General features: G+C 38.9%; 2 protein-coding genes across 3 annotated transcripts in view; both read right to left on the bottom strand.

Moving 5' to 3' along the window:
• slc17a7a (solute carrier family 17 member 7a) overlaps nt 1–3,834 on the bottom strand; it is a 15,509-nt gene extending 11,675 nt beyond the window's left edge. Inside the window, exon 1 of the mRNA XM_031320747.2 lies at nt 3,602–3,834. Within this exon, the coding sequence (XP_031176607.1) occupies nt 3,602–3,663 (62 nt within the window). The 5' untranslated portion in view covers nt 3,664–3,834. The remainder of the gene's footprint in view (nt 1–3,601) is intronic.
• slc6a16a (solute carrier family 6 member 16a) overlaps nt 1–16,904 on the bottom strand; it is a 20,924-nt gene extending 4,020 nt beyond the window's left edge. Inside the window, exons 1-12 of one of the 2 annotated variants that reach the window (XR_004896204.1) lie at nt 16,532–16,904; nt 11,366–11,591; nt 10,977–11,134; nt 9,938–10,064; nt 9,670–9,845; nt 8,904–9,014; nt 8,493–8,734; nt 7,929–8,121; nt 6,629–6,830; nt 6,174–6,333; nt 5,886–6,048; nt 4,610–5,436 (exon numbers count right to left, since the gene is read on the bottom strand). Coding sequence is in view for 1 of the 2 variants with exons in the window: in XM_031320746.2 (XP_031176606.1) it covers nt 5,089–5,436; nt 5,886–6,048; nt 6,174–6,333; nt 6,629–6,830; nt 7,929–8,121; nt 8,493–8,734; nt 8,904–9,014; nt 9,670–9,845; nt 9,938–10,064; nt 10,977–11,134; nt 11,366–11,591; nt 16,532–16,534 (2,109 nt within the window). In the remaining variant the exon portion in view is untranslated. Of the gene's footprint in view, nt 1–4,485; nt 5,437–5,885; nt 6,049–6,173; nt 6,334–6,628; nt 6,831–7,928; nt 8,122–8,492; nt 8,735–8,903; nt 9,015–9,669; nt 9,846–9,937; nt 10,065–10,976; nt 11,135–11,365; nt 11,592–16,531 lie in introns of those variants that run through there. The other variant, XM_031320746.2, reaches the window with a different exon arrangement.
• Nucleotides 16,905–17,110: the final 206 nt, after the last annotated feature.

The following is a 17,110-nucleotide window of genomic DNA, read 5'->3' as shown; positions in this document are numbered from 1 at the left end:
CACACACACACACACACACACACACACACACACACACACACACAGTGTTTTTCACTGCATGCTTCCCAGTTCTGTTGTGTTTTCAAACTCAAACCCAATAACGCATGGAGGCAGCATAAATATGAAAAAATGAGGCATTACTGACATCATGGATACAAACCGCATCGCTGCCAATAACCAGTCATGCTGAGCAGCTGACTTTCCAAACTGTTCAGCTCAGACAGAAAGACAAAAGATCAAGACAGAGAATACAAGCAGAGGTGTCTCAAATGTAGCATTTTGGTGTGTTTAAAATTCTTTAAGTCTCCAAAAGAACCCTGTTTGCTCTCATTCATTCACTGAGTGAAGTATCCAGGGGCGTAGCACACAATTCTGGGCCTTGTAGAATGGCATTCTCTATGGGCCCCTCCCGCATCCACAGATATTCATTCTAACATCTTTTTGGGCCCTACTCACAGGAGGGCCCTCGGTACTCAGTCCCCTTTCCCTCCAGTTCGACCCCCCTTGATGTACCGCCTTAAATACTGAGGAATTTCTACTCCTGCATCATTGAGAGTGTCCTGACGAGGAACATCACTGCCTGGTACAGAAACAGCACCTAACAGGACTGCAAGGCCCTGCAGAGAGTGGTTTGATTGGCTAAACATAGCCTACAATAAGCCTAAAAGATATTTACAGGCGTTACAAGAAAAAGGCTAAGAGAATCATTAAAGATCCAAACCACCAGGGTAACCTTTTCTTCCTGTTGAGGTCGGGTAAAAGGTATCGGATACACCAGACCAGCTGAGGCTCAGTAGGCATTCCACCCTCAGGCCACTAGGATTTAAAATAATAGAAACACTGCCTAAGACATCAGGAAACCCACTTCATTGTGCACATGCACAGAGAAGTGATAATAATAATTCTTACATTCATAAGCATGCTATGCAGTAATTAAAATGATGCCAAAACGTTTGCAGTTCTTGCAGTTTCCAATGCCTAAATGGTAAAAAAAAGAAGGATCGTTTCATGTCATCATTATTTGAATATTTTATTTAGACCACTTTTCAGACCACTGTGTAAGGAAACTGGAAATGTAGCACTCCGCCACATGTAAAATGGATTAAAAATGGATTACTTGTTACATTCTGTATTGCCTTGTGCATAGTGACACACAAGCATACCCTTGTGTGGTCATGCAATGTAATGCAAATCCACAATTGAAGTATTTTAATAAACCTATATGTGACTTTTTAATGGCATGCTATTAAAAACTTTAACATACAGTCTAACGAGAAGACATTTGTAGTGTGATTATATTTCATTGAGGGCTGTGGAGTAATTCCTTGGCATGAGGAGATGAATAGATGATATTTAGGCATTGATTTGAAGATGTTAACAGAGGGAATAGTGAGAGAAGAAGAAATGCAGAGTACATTTGACCTTACAGTGGTGAAGTTTATGCTTACCTAGTGGAGTTTAATATAGAAACAGGAGATGCATTCTGATGGAGAAAATGTTTAAATAATAGATGAACTCCTGGCTGCTTTCATCAGGAGGGATTTTATCTGTGAAGTGGTGAGATTGCACACAAACACACCCATCTATTTACACAGTGCAGGGATGTCCTGTGTGTATACATATATACACAGGACATCCTGTGTATTTATATATATACACACACAGATGCATGCCTCAAAACATGCATTTTCCACATAAATTCTAAACAGAAATAGTCACTTTTTCTTTTGAAACCGTTGCCTGTACCTAACACTATGGCACCATAAAACCAGAGTTCACTGGCTTAGCCGAGGAAACGCCCACTAAAACCAATCTGGATCAATTCTTATACATCACATCTCTTATAGCATCAGCTGTGGCCATGTACATGCATGGCTCACGACCAGCAAAAGAGAAAAAGCCTGAGATTTGCATGTCCATTAATCTGGGAGACCCCGATAGGCTGAAAGTTATCTGTGCTGGTGTCTCAATGGCTCAATGGATGGAGGATGGAGGAGGAAGAGGAGATGAGGAGGAGGAGGGAGCGGCTGGAGGAAGTGACATGGGCTGGGATGGAGTGAGTGGGAGGGGAGAGTTTAGGGATTTGCGTGGCTCGACAGCTGGACTAAAAAACAGGCTATTTCAGGACGGGATTTATACGTTTGGTTGCTACCTCAAATCCTGAGAGAGTGAAAGCTTAAAGCAATGGTTATTGCATGAGGTACTATCAGTGTCTTTAATCTCTCTTTTTTGACGGAAATATAATAATATTGTCAGAACACCAATCTGTTTTGCAACTTATGTATTAAATGTATTCACATGTACAGTATCTAGTGCTTTAACACATTTATGAATAAGAGACTGCAGTGATAATGATCTTTAAAAGAAATTACACAGCCAGAGACATGAACTGGTCAAGGTCAGTTTATTTATTAACCATCTCAAAGAGCTACTGAGTGTCATGTAAAGGCTGAAGAGGTGAAACAGATATACAGATTTCCTTTTATTACTATAGAACTACAATTATTTCAGAAAATGTCAAAATGGTTAACAGAAATGTCCATCACAAATTTCGTACAGTCCATGTGTCACAAATTTAAATTGCTTGTTTTGTCCATCCAACAGTCCACAACCCCAAAGTATTCAATTTTCTATAACATAAGATGAAAAACACTGTCTGAAGTAGTACTACTGCAAGTGACTAGATACATAAAATTTTTCAACAAAAACAATTACTCATAAGATTAATCAATTATCAAAATATTTCCCAGTAAGTTTCTGTTGATCAACTAATCGATAAACTGACTAATCACGACGCAAGAATTACTATAATGATTATTATGGTTGATAGATAGATAGATAGATAGATAGATAGATAGATAGATAGATAGATAGATAGACAGATAGAGAGATAGACAGAGAGATAGGGCTTTGCTTCCATCTGTCAACGTTCTCATTCAGAAAACGCACGGAAACATTATGTAACCACACTTACACACTCGTCTGAAACACCAGTTTAGGCTAATCAATCCACTTTGAGCTGGGCCAAATCTGACAAGAGCCAACAAACAAACAAACAAACAAACAAACACACAAACTAACAAACGGGAAAGCAATAGTCTCAGAGACAACAGCCATCCATGATTTTTAAAGGAAATGTGTGCAACAAAGCATCAAGCCACAACGAGAATAGCATACCTCTTGTCCCTCAGGCGCTTTCACTGCACACTTTTATCCCGATGACATCTCCATCAATTACTTAAGTTTTTGCTATGGTGGTTTCTGTCCTAATTTGTTTATGTCCAAATAAAAATGAACTATCCATGAAAAGACAGCCAAGCATTCCAGTCCAATTACTGCACTGTGGGTTGCGCAAAGCTGGACTTTTTAACGCTATACCTAAATGATTAAACCTCTCCACCCAACAGTCGCCTCTTTTCTCAGGTGAAATCAACATCGAACAAACTTTTTCTCCACTAGAGTTAGGCTACTGTTTGGGAGGAGAGAGGATGGGAACCCGCAGCATGATGACCTGCTGTGTCCCGCAGAACAAAATCCGCAAACGCGTGAAAATGGGGAAAAGTCAGAGGTGGAGTGAGGAATATTTGAAATAGGTGTGTACCTGTTAATTTTCCCCAGAGTTTTGGCCGCGACCGCCTTAAACCTGTCTGGTCGGATATCCATCCTTGCAGCTTCTTGACCCGGCCGGTGTACTGATGTACCGCGCGCCCTCCTGTCCTGCCTGAACGCGCACAGTCCTCTCTCTCTATCCCTCCCTCTCTCCTCCCTCCCTACCCGCACCAGACTCTGCTTTACTCTCAGATGGGCCACAGAAAGGTGTAGGCCTTTCTGGTCCACTGTAACAAATGACATGCAGCTGGTCTTTATTGGATTTATGGTGTGGATTATGGGAATATGTATGATATTGAATATTCAAGTCGTTTGTGCCAGGTTTAAACCTATGAATGCCACCATCCCGAGAAAGCAATTAAAAAAAACTAGTTGAAAATACAGGGCAAACTTATTAAACAACCCCCAATTGGGCTGTGGCACAAACAATATACATTTCCTACAATTGTTTATATTATGATTTTTTTCTGTTTTGGCTAAAGTGGGATAATAAGGGCATTCCTGTGTGTGTGATGGGAAAGAACGTTCAGGTTTGCCACTTGCCTATTTGCCATGCAACCTCTTCATTTTCATTTATACTGTATTTTGCGATTCTCTGCAGTTATTAGCAGCCAAAATTTGTTAATTTAGAATGTTCAATCCCACCAAAGCTCCACACTGTAAAAAGCACATGGATGTGATTTGAACCAAAATTTTATCTGCAAAAAAAAATCTAAATTGCTAAAAGTTAAATTCTCGTTTTTTTTCTTAATCTAAATAACACAAACAATCATATGTCCATACTCAACATCCTCATCAATATTATCTTTGAGATTTATAAGGTGGTAACAGGTTTGAGTGGTAATGTGTCCATCATAAAAAGATTACCTAGTCAGGTTGCTGCCATCTAGAGGTTTATTGAGGTCCTAGTACAGTATACAATACTGCTACACTGAGCACTTTAACACATGTAAAAACATTGCTATGGTCTTATGAGGTAAAATGATACAAATATAATCACACACACACACACACACACACACACACACACACACACACACACACACACACACACACAAATTTAACATGCTGGTGGTTTGTCAATTTCCTAAAACCTTACATAATTTATTTGTTTCACTAAACATAGCAGCTTATTCCTTTTCCATGTATCTGCGAGTGTTTTATTTTCCAAACCGTGTGAGTGGTTCAGAAAATGAATGGAGGGAGCTACATGGAGGAGTGGTAGTTTCACAACTACATAATCTAAAAAGCTTCTGGCTGGTAATGTATCTTCAATAATATAAATAGTTAAAATAACTTTGGCTTGTCAACAATGTAGAACTTGCTGAATGTGATAATTTGTGCAACCCAACGATTCCTCAGATTAAGAATAATTCTGTTTATGAGCGCCCTCCGTTCACTTTGCAATATCTCTTGCAAGGTCTTGCTCATACACTCTCTGAGGTTTAGAATCTAAACATGTTATCCTCCCACACATGTTCACACCACAGTATCTTGTTCATCATCATCTTCCACCTCTTGCTGGGGCAAGAGCCGGTAGTGTTCGTTGCCCATCGGCAGGAAGGCAGTCCTGGGATGAGCCTCCTCTTCCTCAGAAGGGACTCTGTGCTGGGAGTTGGAATCCAGCTGCTCAGTGGAGCTGCATTTGGTGTACAACTCACGGTGCACCTCCTGGCAGCTTCCCTCCTCAGAGCGAGTGTCACGGACCATGTGGTTTTTCAACGTGAAATGGATGTAGCCAATAGGCACAGGCAAGCTGGCAACGACTATCAGCAATACAATCATAGCAAGAGCCCAGCCAGGGTACTCAAGAGTCATCTCAGAAGCCTGATGAGAGGAAGAAACAGAGCATGTCCGAGAGAGAAATATGGGAAGCACAAATTACTTCATCCCCAAATATTTTGTCCGTGATAATGAAAAATGTGCAAAGTTAAGATTAAATGATGCCTGTAGGAAACAGGGTCTTTGTAGCAGCTAATACTAGCCGATCCATAGATAAGAATAGAAAAACGAATAGACAAAGTTGTGGACCAAAACAAAGACTTAGAACAAAATAATCACAACATCCAAACACAATGAAAGTATAATTAATGAATATTAAGTTGATCATATTACAACATATGCTTTAACAGCTTAAAAACAAATCAACAGTTGCTATTGTAGTTCAGTGCAGTTGGGAGAACAAATATACAGAGATGTATATATTATAAACTATAACAGAGGATTTAGAGTATAAATTGTTCTTTGTAGGAAAAAAAAGAAGTCCAGTATCTTACTGTGGTTTGATTCCAGGCAGTGTATGTGGGCCTTTTGAAAACCATGCGCAACAAACTTGCAGCCAGAAGACCAACCATCGCCAACAAACAAACATACTTCCAAAGATATTTGTACACCACCGGGGGGCGCCATTTGAGCATGACTTCAATGTCATCTAGAAAGCTGCAGTGATGGGAAACATTTATGAGATGTACAGTATATTTTCAAAATAAGAAATTAAAAGACAATCAGAATAAAACAGGACAGAATAATTTAATAGTAAAATGTCAGAATTATTGGTTTCTTACCGATCTGTTCCATAAACCCACGCCACGCTAATGGTTTCAAAGATTACTACAATGACTAATGGTAGAGTTGCAGAGTAGTCATCAAACATAGTCACAAAATAGTTTCCTGAGCGCTGAGTGAATAGCAGTCCTATTAAGAACCCCAAAGCACAGCTGGACACTGAAAAACAAATAAGAAAGCAGACAGTGTTAGATATTAGCAGTTATCTGAACCTTTTAGTCATTTTCAATTTCTGCAAACAGACAATCATTGTAGTATTTAGAGGCAATAGATGTCTGAAAAAAGTAAGACTGACAGGCCTATACATAGACATCAAAATATCCTGCCTATTTCACCTGTATACATCTTCAATTTAACCAAATATGCCTGGACAAGAGTCATTTCAAAAAACACAAATTAACAATGCCTATAAGACATAGCATCATGTGAACTCGTGTTGACATGTGTGCGTTACCAGTGAGTAGAGTCCGGTGGCGGCCCAAGAGGCTAAAATTGTCCATGAGAGGTGTGAGGATTCCCTGCATGGTCCCAAACATGGTGCTGAGGCCAAGGTTGAGCAGCATTAGGAAAAACAATGTGGACCAGAAGGGGCTGGCAGGGAAAAGGGCCATTACCTCAGTGAATGCTATGAATGCCAGGCCTGTCCCTTCAATACCCTGTGCTCATACAAAGGGAAGACAGAAAAGGTAGAGGGAATAAGTCTGAACAAGAATTTTATAAATGTTGACGGATTGCAAACAAGTATAAGGTGGCTCTATGCATCCATGGAGAAAACAAAACATGTGAGTTGGGATTGGCATTTCCAGCAGCATCATATACATACATATGTACATTATCCAACCCAGTATTTGGACCCCTATTTGTAGTTATAATTCGATAGCACTATACCAGAAGCACTGCTGTAGTAGTCTCTGCAGTAAGGGGTGAGTTATCGTTTTAGTAAAATAAACACTATTAGATACAATTACTTTTAGTACACCTTCCTCTGTTTCTTTAGCTTCTCCTTTCACCGCTCTGTCACAGCCTGCTCCCATCTTTCCGAGAAACCTACTAGATACCGTGTTCCATGTTTTCTTCCTCTTGCCAGCTGGATATTTTACAGTACCTCACAGATTCCTTAGGGGTCCTGGGAACCTCAGCGCCACACCTTCTTATTGTTATTGCAATGTTCGTCTCTCTCTCTCTCTCTCTCTCTCTCTCTCTCTCTCTCTCTCTCTCTCTCTCTCTCGCTCTCGCTCTCTCGCTCTCTCTCGCTCTCTCTCTCTCTCTCTCTCAAGTGTTTCATGGTAATCAACAGATAAAACAGCTTTTTTAAATTCAGATTTTCACCAGTGACACAAAACATATCTATATATAGATACATAGATATATATTTATATATACTGTATAGATATACTTGGGTTTGGTGGGTATTTCATGTAATTTAGTGCATCCATTCTGTACATTTCAACAAAGACACTATGAACACTCTTCTAATCAAGATCTGTTAAATGTCCCTCACTTAAACCATCTACTAAGGGTGATCACGCTTTGAACTTCCAAGAATCACCTCTATCTACTGATCAGTTTCACAATAAAAAGTCCTTAATTTTTCTTTTTTTTTAAACTAAGGACTTATTGTTTTTTTTTTATCCCCGTCACTGTTAAATAATTCTTATTTTTCTGGGTTTCTCCCTTTGTGAAGCATGACGTCTGTCTTGATATCCCCTACATAAAGAAAGTTAATTCATCCCTTTGTTATATCTCAAGGATACCTTATTCATCTCCTGCTCCAGACTGCAGTCAGTGATGTTAGGGCCCACCATGGAGCTGTGGTGACTGTACCACTCTCTGTATTCAGCTATAGACACAGAGCTGGGATCTGTCATGTTGATCCCAGGCCAACCAGGGCCAACCAAGTGCTGGTTAGATCCATGGGATGACATGAGGCTTAGAAGACCGAGATTTCTGGAAGAGGTTAAAATAAAAGATAAAATATAAGACAGGCAATATCTGCTGTGAAATGCCATTTGCTCCAATATTATTATTAATTGTGAATATTTATTAGGAATGGTCAAATATCAGGGATTCTTGCATAACATTCCACCCTTGGCTCCTCTGTTGTATTTCATCAATCTTTGACAGTCATTACATGAAAGTGTTCAGTGATCAACTGAGTAATTTCTCATGTTTAACAATTTCTTGCAAATGTGCAAAAGTTTGTTGCAATTATACAAACGTATGGGCTTGTATAATAGTAGTTAGCAGCATTAGAAATGATGTGGTAGAGGGTAATGTGTTTAGTCAATATTCATGCACACACATGCATACATCCGTACTCAGCCACGCAGCGTAGAGCAATGTTCTTGGCACGGAAACCCAGCACAACAAAAACCACCAGCGAGGCCAGCACAGACGTCATGAAGTTGATGCCAGAGACCATCAGCGCGTCCCTGTGGCAGTTGTTATGGACTGGATTGTAGGAGGAATATGCGATAACGGAGCCATAGCCCAATCCAAGGGCAAAAAACACTTGTGTAGCAGCCTGCCGCCACACCTGCACATTACCCCAGATTTCCAGCTGAAAAATACAACAAAATAAGGTCTCATTAAGTCAAAATTATAGCAAAGGCTACAACTTGGAAAACATCCTATGAAGTTTAAAATACTCTCCAATACCTTTTCATTAGATTAAAAAATAATAATCAAGAGATGAATATGATCAAACACACAATGAAATCTGTGCTTACTTTAGGATAAAACATATATGTGATTCCGTCAATCGCACCGTCCAACATCAACCCTCTGATGAGGAAAATAAAGAGCACCACATACGGAAAGACTGAGGAAAAGTACATCACCTAAGATTTGGAAAAAAGAAATGGAAGATGAATTCTGTGCCAGAACATTTGGTTTGGAATGACATGTGACATTTTGGGAATAATGCTTATTTGCTTTCTGGCTGAGAGTTAGATAAAAAGACTGATACCACTTCAATGTCTGTCCTTCACATACTGCATGATGAACAGCTAGTTAGCATAGCTGAACATAAAGACAGGGAACAGGGGTACGCAGATAGCCTGGCTCAGTCTGGAGGTAATACAACCTGCCTACCAACACCTCTAAAGCTCATTAATTAACACATTATATCTCGTTTTTTTTTATTTCATACCAACAATGTGTAAAAATTACAATTCGCAATTTTACAGGGGGTGTGTTCCAAACTTTTTCTTGGCTGATCTTTAGGAGTGCTGATAGACGGATTTTGTTGCCTGTTACCATTTCCCCTTGTTTCCAGTCTTTGTGCTAAGCTAAGCTAACAGACTGTCGCTTATAGTTATTGGACACATGAGAGTGGTATTGATCTTCTCATCTAACTCTCTGCCAGAAAGCGTTCCCCCCAAAATATCGCCTTATTCCTTTAACAATGATACAAGCATAAATGTGTGTATGTGTTGGTTGTTGATATAGGGATCCCTGGGCCTGGGGTGACAAAGAGAAGAGATGTTAACTTACCTTTGCAGAAGACTTGATGCCCTTGATCATAGCCAAGGAGACAATTGCCCAAGCAGCCAATAAACAGCCCGTCATGATGGGGTTAAACTCTCCGGTTTCATCGATGGAATTGGTGATGTCAAGGGCTTTCCGAAACCAGAAATATGACGTTGGGGAAGAACCTGCACATTCTTTCACTGATGATTGGAGATAGAAAACATTATACTTGCATCTGGACTGTCATCTACATGAAATCTCATTTTGAATAACTTCTCAGTTGTGTCAGTACCTGTGTCATTGGTGGTTACATCAATTGGACACTGCTGCCATGGCAGAGGATACTGGAAAGAATTACCCATGTAGAACAAGCTCCAAGCAATAATAACATTGTAGTAAAGAGCCACATAAAAACAGACCTAGAGGAAAAGAAAGGGTTCATGAATAAAATAACTTAATGAATTATCAATATTTACATAGTAAGGCCTTTGCGATATAGGCTACAGTATGTGCTGAGCTGTATAGTCTGTGAAAAGTTCTATGAAGGTCAACGTTTTGTTTTCCAACTGAAGAACAACAAATCAAGGATTTTCTTTCTAATTAAATGCATTTTTAACCCAAAAGTTACAATTAACCTGTTGACAGCTGTATGCTTTTAGTGTCGTTGTAATGAATTGTGGCACTGACATTGACTGAGACTAACAGAGCAATGAGGCTTTTTGGAAAAGAAAAAAAACATGAGCTTCTAAGCATACAAGTATATGCCTGTGTGCTTTATGTGCACAGAAAGTCTTGCCCAGTCTGTTTGCCGTGTCTGGTTTGTAGAGAAAAGAGTTACGCAACAAACTGCCAGCACTAGAGCGCACTGCCTCTCTCACATTACAACATGGCAGTATGTCATCAGCGTCCTTTCTTAAGTATACATACAGTGTGGCTAGTAATAAAAAGAAAGTTGTTCACAGAGAAGTGATAAATGAGGTGCAATGCTATGGCTTGGCTAAGGCAAGTGGAGGAAGACACTCATGCTTATAAATCTTTTCATTCTGGGGCTCATTTTATCTTTAAAACCCAAAAATGAAACAGCCAGCCAGCTACCCAACCACAGTAGCCTAGCTGTGATACTATGAGCTATGAGTAATCATTTTGCAAACGTGTATGTGTTAACAGAAGTACAATACAGGATGGTGAATTGATTTTATTGCTTCCCCATTTTGGCTTTTATTGGCCCCAACTGACAAGTAATCGAAATTATAACTTTTTATTCATACATGAACAGTACGATCCCAAACCCAGAATAATAACAATGTAAAAAAATAAAAATCACTCCTCACCATGCAGCTGGAGTAACCGATTCCTGCCAGCTTTGGGGAGATGTGCTTCCACACACCGATGCTGCCCTGGCGAATGCTCTGGCCAGCTGCCAACTCCATAAAAAAAAGTGGAACTCCCACAATCAGTAAAAGAAAAACATACAGCAGCATGAAGGCCCCTGGAAGGAGGGAAAGAAGATTTTAAAACATGCAGGCATTTATTTTTGAACACATTTTCTTGTGTACATTTCTTATAGACACATACAGTATGTGCTGTTGTATGTTTGTCTCATACTCTAAAATGCCCATATAGACAAAATTGTTTGGTGGCCCATGGTTTCAGGAGAGCTACCATAATGATGTCAAACCACTGAGTTGAAACATACATTTTTCTCTTTAAAGACACTCACCTCCTCCATTTTGGTGGCAAAGGTATGGGAACCTCCACACATTTCCGAGGCCCACACTGAATCCCACTTGGGCCAACACATATTGGATCTTAGAGTCCCATGCTGGTCGGTCTGCATCGCATGTCTCAACTCCATCTGGACCGCACACAGTCGTAAGCTGAGTTTCAGACTGGCCTTCGCCAAGCCAAGCTTCGTCCTCGTTGCTGTCCAGTGGAGGTTTCTCCGTCTTGGCATAAACAAAGAAAAAGAAGAATGATAAACTTTACTGATAATCAGTTGACAGAAAGTTAGGCCTACTTATTGACATAGGACAGCTAAAGTCAAAACATAAAAGTAAACATCATATTTTATGCCAAGAAAATAAGAAAGAAAAAGTTATGTACTGTATAAAGACAAAATATTCCATCCACACCTGCAAACAAAAATAATGTAAAAGGTAAGAATCTAGGTTCTGCACCACATGCAACACTGAATGTGTTTGAGTGCCATCACTGTCTGCAGATACCCACTAGGTCCAACTTATCGTTTATGAGGGACCACAACAGTCTATAACAATATGAAAGGTGTACAGTGTCTGGGGAAATGGCTACAAAGAGCCCAGAGGAGGGAACGAGAATGTGTGTGGCCTCCACACCTCACCTGCTATGTGAAAACACAATTGTAAGACATGTATGCTGTAACTCATGCAGCACTCCAATTATTTATAAATAAAACAAGGATATTGTGGGAAAAAGTCTGACAAAGAAGAAAGAGCAGTTTCTGATCAAAAGTAAAATATTTTAGTTTATTTATTTATTATTTAAATTATAATCCTTAACATTTTCATGAAATCAAATTCCGTTTTTGATAGTATTTATGGTATCAATGTAACAATATGTATTTTATTATTTACATTATTTATTAATTTATTTACATTCTATATCTTTCTTTCTCTATCTTTTTTATTATTAGTGGTGGAATCTACCATTCCTGCACTGGATTCAAATTGCCTTCACATGCACAAGCATTTCACAGGAATCCAGCGTTAATATTTTTAACATTAGCCTCACTGTCTACTGCTCACTTTCCCCCAGCTGTATCAGAGCTGTGTTAAGTTACTGCTAATGAACACCCAGCATTTCCTACTGCTTCACATTTAAACCATTCAACTGGCAAAACTCTGGTGGCTTTTATAGTGAAATATTAAAATAATAAAATTAATTAAAATTAAAATAATAATCGTTCATCAATAATGAGTGTGCAAAACAATAGTCATTTATGCGCTGCAAACCAAGACTAAAATCTCAAGGACAACAACATCAATAGAAATGTGTTGTTTGCTAGGATGTACACTATATTATGCTTACACTGTCAAAGAGTGCATCATATTAACGATTCCTGCAACATTTCTAAGACATATGTGTTATCTACCATGATTTATGTGAAAATTATCCCAATTAAAAAGGTGATTATGTCATCTGAATTATCTGCCATTGAACTTACGAAAAAGGCGCATGTCAGGTGTCACTGTTAAAAAAAAAAGGAAACTCTCTATGCAAAAGAACATCAGATAATCAGACTGCACTTGAACTACACACTGTCGCCAACTAACTGACCTCGGATGAGTGGGCAAGATCCAAAATGGCTTAACGTGTGCCAAACTGGCTTTATGACATGACCTAGCAGTACTACCGCTGGTGTCAGCGAGAATGGAAAATTATAGGTGGTGTATATGACCCAAAAAAGTAAGTAGTTGGTCAAGACACATGGCCAGATATGTCAGGGGGTTTCAGAAATATGTATACACACATACACAGAAGAGTCTGGGAGAGTGATAAAAATATGCATGCACACACAAATAGAAAAAAGGGGAAGTGGGAAGAGGAGTAGCCACTAGGCAGATCTCTGGGTGAAGGAGGGATAGTCTTTGGTGTTTTGTGGGTGGGAGATCCAGTGGGAGGTGTTCGGTTTACATTGGTTCACACTGTGGGTGGTGCTGAGGCGCATAGGTGCACCATGTGGTGGATGTAGTTGGCAACAGGGCAGGAGGCTTGCTATTAGGAGGCTTTTAGGCTTGAGGACCTATTTATCAAGGACCAAAACAGGCTTTTGTTGTAGTAGTGGTGCCACATGTATGTCAAACACCATCTAATGTTACCTCTAGAGCTGATTGATAGATAATCAGTCAGTAATTTGGATAATGTATCTGCAACAATTTTGATAATCAAATAATGATTCTTTATTAGTGTTCTTTATTAAGCACATAAACCAGAAAATCACTGGCTCCAGCGTCTTTGGGTTTTGAACTGTTAATCAGACAAAGCAAGCAGTTTGAAGATTTTATAGATTATACTATTATACATTAATCCAGGAGTCTTCAACGTTTTTTAAGCCAAGGAACACTTAACTGAAAGAGTGATGGAGCAGGGACCCCCTACTACATATATTGTATAAAATTAAGTTGCGTATTAAACTGAGCTTACAATAACATGTAGGGCGGCCTTAAGCCTTTATACATACCTTTTTTTGCATAGTATACTAAGCTATTAACATCAAAATTGTTGCATGATTTTATAAATCATGTTTTAATGTTAAACATACATGTGGCACAGTGAATGCTTAGGATGAACTGTATCTGTGGATGGCTATCTTAGTGACTACCTTACCTATAGGTCAGTAAGCAGTGGGGATTTATATTTGCTAATAATATGTTGGATTCATGTTAAGACTTTAATTTTTGAAAAAACTTTAAAAAATGAACAATAATTTGGCGGCCCCCCTGCATTGACTCTGAGGACCCCCTAGGGGTCCCGGACCTCCTGTTGAAGATCCAGGCATTAATCGATCAAAAAAACTGCTAGTTGCAGCCCTAGTTGCCTGCCCATTCAGTGGATAGTAATTGACGAAGGTTACCTGAATCTTAATCAGTATTACTATTTTGTGAACTGATAGATACGGCTATCAGCTGTGTGAGTAACCTTGGTGGTGTAGCTCTTTCCTTTCAAAGAAAAAACTAAATGCACTTCAAAATGACAGAAAATGACAGAACCAAACTTAATCACAAAAGTTGTAATTGAAACAAACCTTTGCATAAATGCAGATACAGTTCAACTCAGATTTACGAGTTTGAATATTTCAGGGAATCCTCAAATGCTTCTCAACAACACAGCAAGCCTGTACCAGGTAGTAGTGTAGTTTGTTGAATCAATTTACACACAATTGTACTTTGTTTCAAATTGAGAGGCCGAGGTATTTCCTGTTTATGTCTATGGAAATAAACTGCAAGCTTATTCTTAAGTTCTGGGCCTTGCTACAGTCTTTTGTTAAAGTACTATATTTTTCTAACACACACACACACACACACACACACACACACACACACACACACACACACTGTTTGCCTATTGGTCAGAAGGGACTATCTCTGGGTACAGTTGGAAAACAGGCAACCACACTTCTGTCCTTGTTGAACTGTGATAGCAAAGGCACGCCTAACTCCTCCCTAAAAGCACCTTTTTAGTTAATTGTCTTATTTATAGATAACTGAAACATTTTTAGAAATGGGCTTTAGAATTTTTAGAATTTGTGCAGATATAGTTTACTGGATCACATCTGACTAAACAATCATTTCATCAGATAAACTCTAAATAATTACAGTTAGAATGACATTAATATTTCTTAATAATAAAACAAATCTGTATGATGTAATGCAATGCATAACCTGCAATAACATGTTCAACTTTATTGAAACTGCTACTTTGTATATGTTGTGGAGGTATGTAGAGGACCAATAAACTCAGTTTGCAGACACCCTAACCCTCAACAAACAGCCAGAATAAAGACCCTTTCACTCATGCAATTTTACATGTGGACGTCATGTTGGAAAAGCAGCCAGAGTCTTTTTTTCTTTTCTTCTGTAAATATCTCTTTGGCAATCTGCCTGCTCAGGACCTTTTTAACATTTCTGTAATCATCCATTATGGCTCAAGAGTAAATTAAACAATCACACTTATCAGGCCATTAAAAAACTTGCCATATAATCAACTTTTATTCAACGCAGTTGCTACAGGATAAATATCAGATAGCCAAACTGACATGTGAGAAAAACAGGAATCGAACAAGAGCCAAAACATAACTGTAATACTAATGTCTTGTATTTAAATAAGTAGCTAGCTCACAAGATCTATCGGAGTGCTGATGTCGATCTTGTGCAAAAAAAAAAAAAAACACTTTGTGTAAACACATGTGCAACTACAAAATACAGAAAAATAATCCTGTAGATTACATGTGAAGGATTTAAAGAGGCAGCATAATAACAAGGCATTCTACTATTAAAAAAAATGACAGCTGTAGCACAACTGCACCAAGCAGCTGCAGAATGAGAGCTACAGCATATTAACAGCTCTACCTGATTCGCCATGTTTTAAGGATGGAATGTATCCCAGTATACATTTATCTAAAGAAAAGAAAATTTGCCAACACCCTGCAGAGGTACACTGGCAAATACACATACCATACTCTTTCCCCAGCATGCACACACTGCACACACACTTCAATAGTTTATTGCCTATGGGATACCACATTACTGTTGTGTAACATTCGATTTAAAAAGGTAAGCGTGCTGCCTTTCAGCTTCAATTTGAGGTTGTTTACATCCACATCAGATTTGATTGTTGTCAATGTTATTAGTGCCCCAAAATAAAGGGACTGAACTAATTGTAAAAAAAAAAAAATCAACATCTAGACTTAAAATTAATAAGTAATAAAATTCAATATTTGGTCTGTGCTGCTGTAGTATAGCCCATAGTGTATTAATTGTATTTCAAATGTCTATCACAATAGCTTATATAGAGGCAGTTGACAGTTGTTGTGGGTTTTGAAACATATGTGGCTGAACATATTGAGCAGCATGGGTGCATGTAAAAAATTGTATAGAATATCAGCTGCATACCCGAGATTATCGAAAGTGAGGCAAACCACAGCCTTAAAGCCTATTCATGACTGGATAAGTAACACAGGAGTAACGGCAAATTATACAACATATAGGCTACATGTAGGCCTAAGTTATGTCCAACACTTACAACGTAAAAAAAAGTTAAAGTAATGCAAAATAAAGAAGTGAAAAATAAGAGCATACGGATTTTGCACATTAGAGCTCGTAAAGTCACGTTAACAAAGTGGACATACCATGCTGACAGCACGGTCCAAGAGAGGAGTGACCAGAAGTCTTGGTGTTGGTTTCTCTGCTCGTCACTTTTTGTCCTTCTCTCACAAGGTTACTCTTAATTTCTTCCTTAGGTTTTGTTAGGCTACCAAATATAATCTGCTAAGGAAGAAAAGTCTCGACCATGTAGGCAAGTTTTGATAACTTGCGGCCACGTTTCTTGTGCTGGAAAAAACTCTGTCGTCGCCAACCCGAGAAGTCATAAAGGAGAAGTAACTGCAGATGGAGCCAATGGGAGGACTGAGGGGGCTGAATAGAGCCCTTCCCCTAAACGTTCAGCGGGGCTGGACAACACAAGAATACACACTGCTGGATGTTACTGTGTGTAGCTGTTGTCTAAAAAAAAAAAAAAAACACTGCTAAAAAGAGCTGTGTGCCGTGCCCTGACTGTGGTCGGGGACATTCTAAAACGCTTAACGTGAAAAAGCTTAACGTGGTTTAATGTACCTAAACAACGATCAATGATCACCAAATTTCTCATGGCCATATCTTGTCGTGAACACTTAAGCCTGTCAAAAGAACTAAACCGAAATCCAACGATT

This window comes from Sander lucioperca, chromosome 21, assembly GCF_008315115.2.
Source record: "Sander lucioperca isolate FBNREF2018 chromosome 21, SLUC_FBN_1.2, whole genome shotgun sequence".
Classification (NCBI taxonomy): Eukaryota; Metazoa; Chordata; class Actinopteri; order Perciformes; family Percidae; genus Sander; species Sander lucioperca.
The sequence above is the reverse complement of the archived record's forward strand: the minus strand, read 5'-3'. Positions and strand labels throughout refer to the sequence as shown.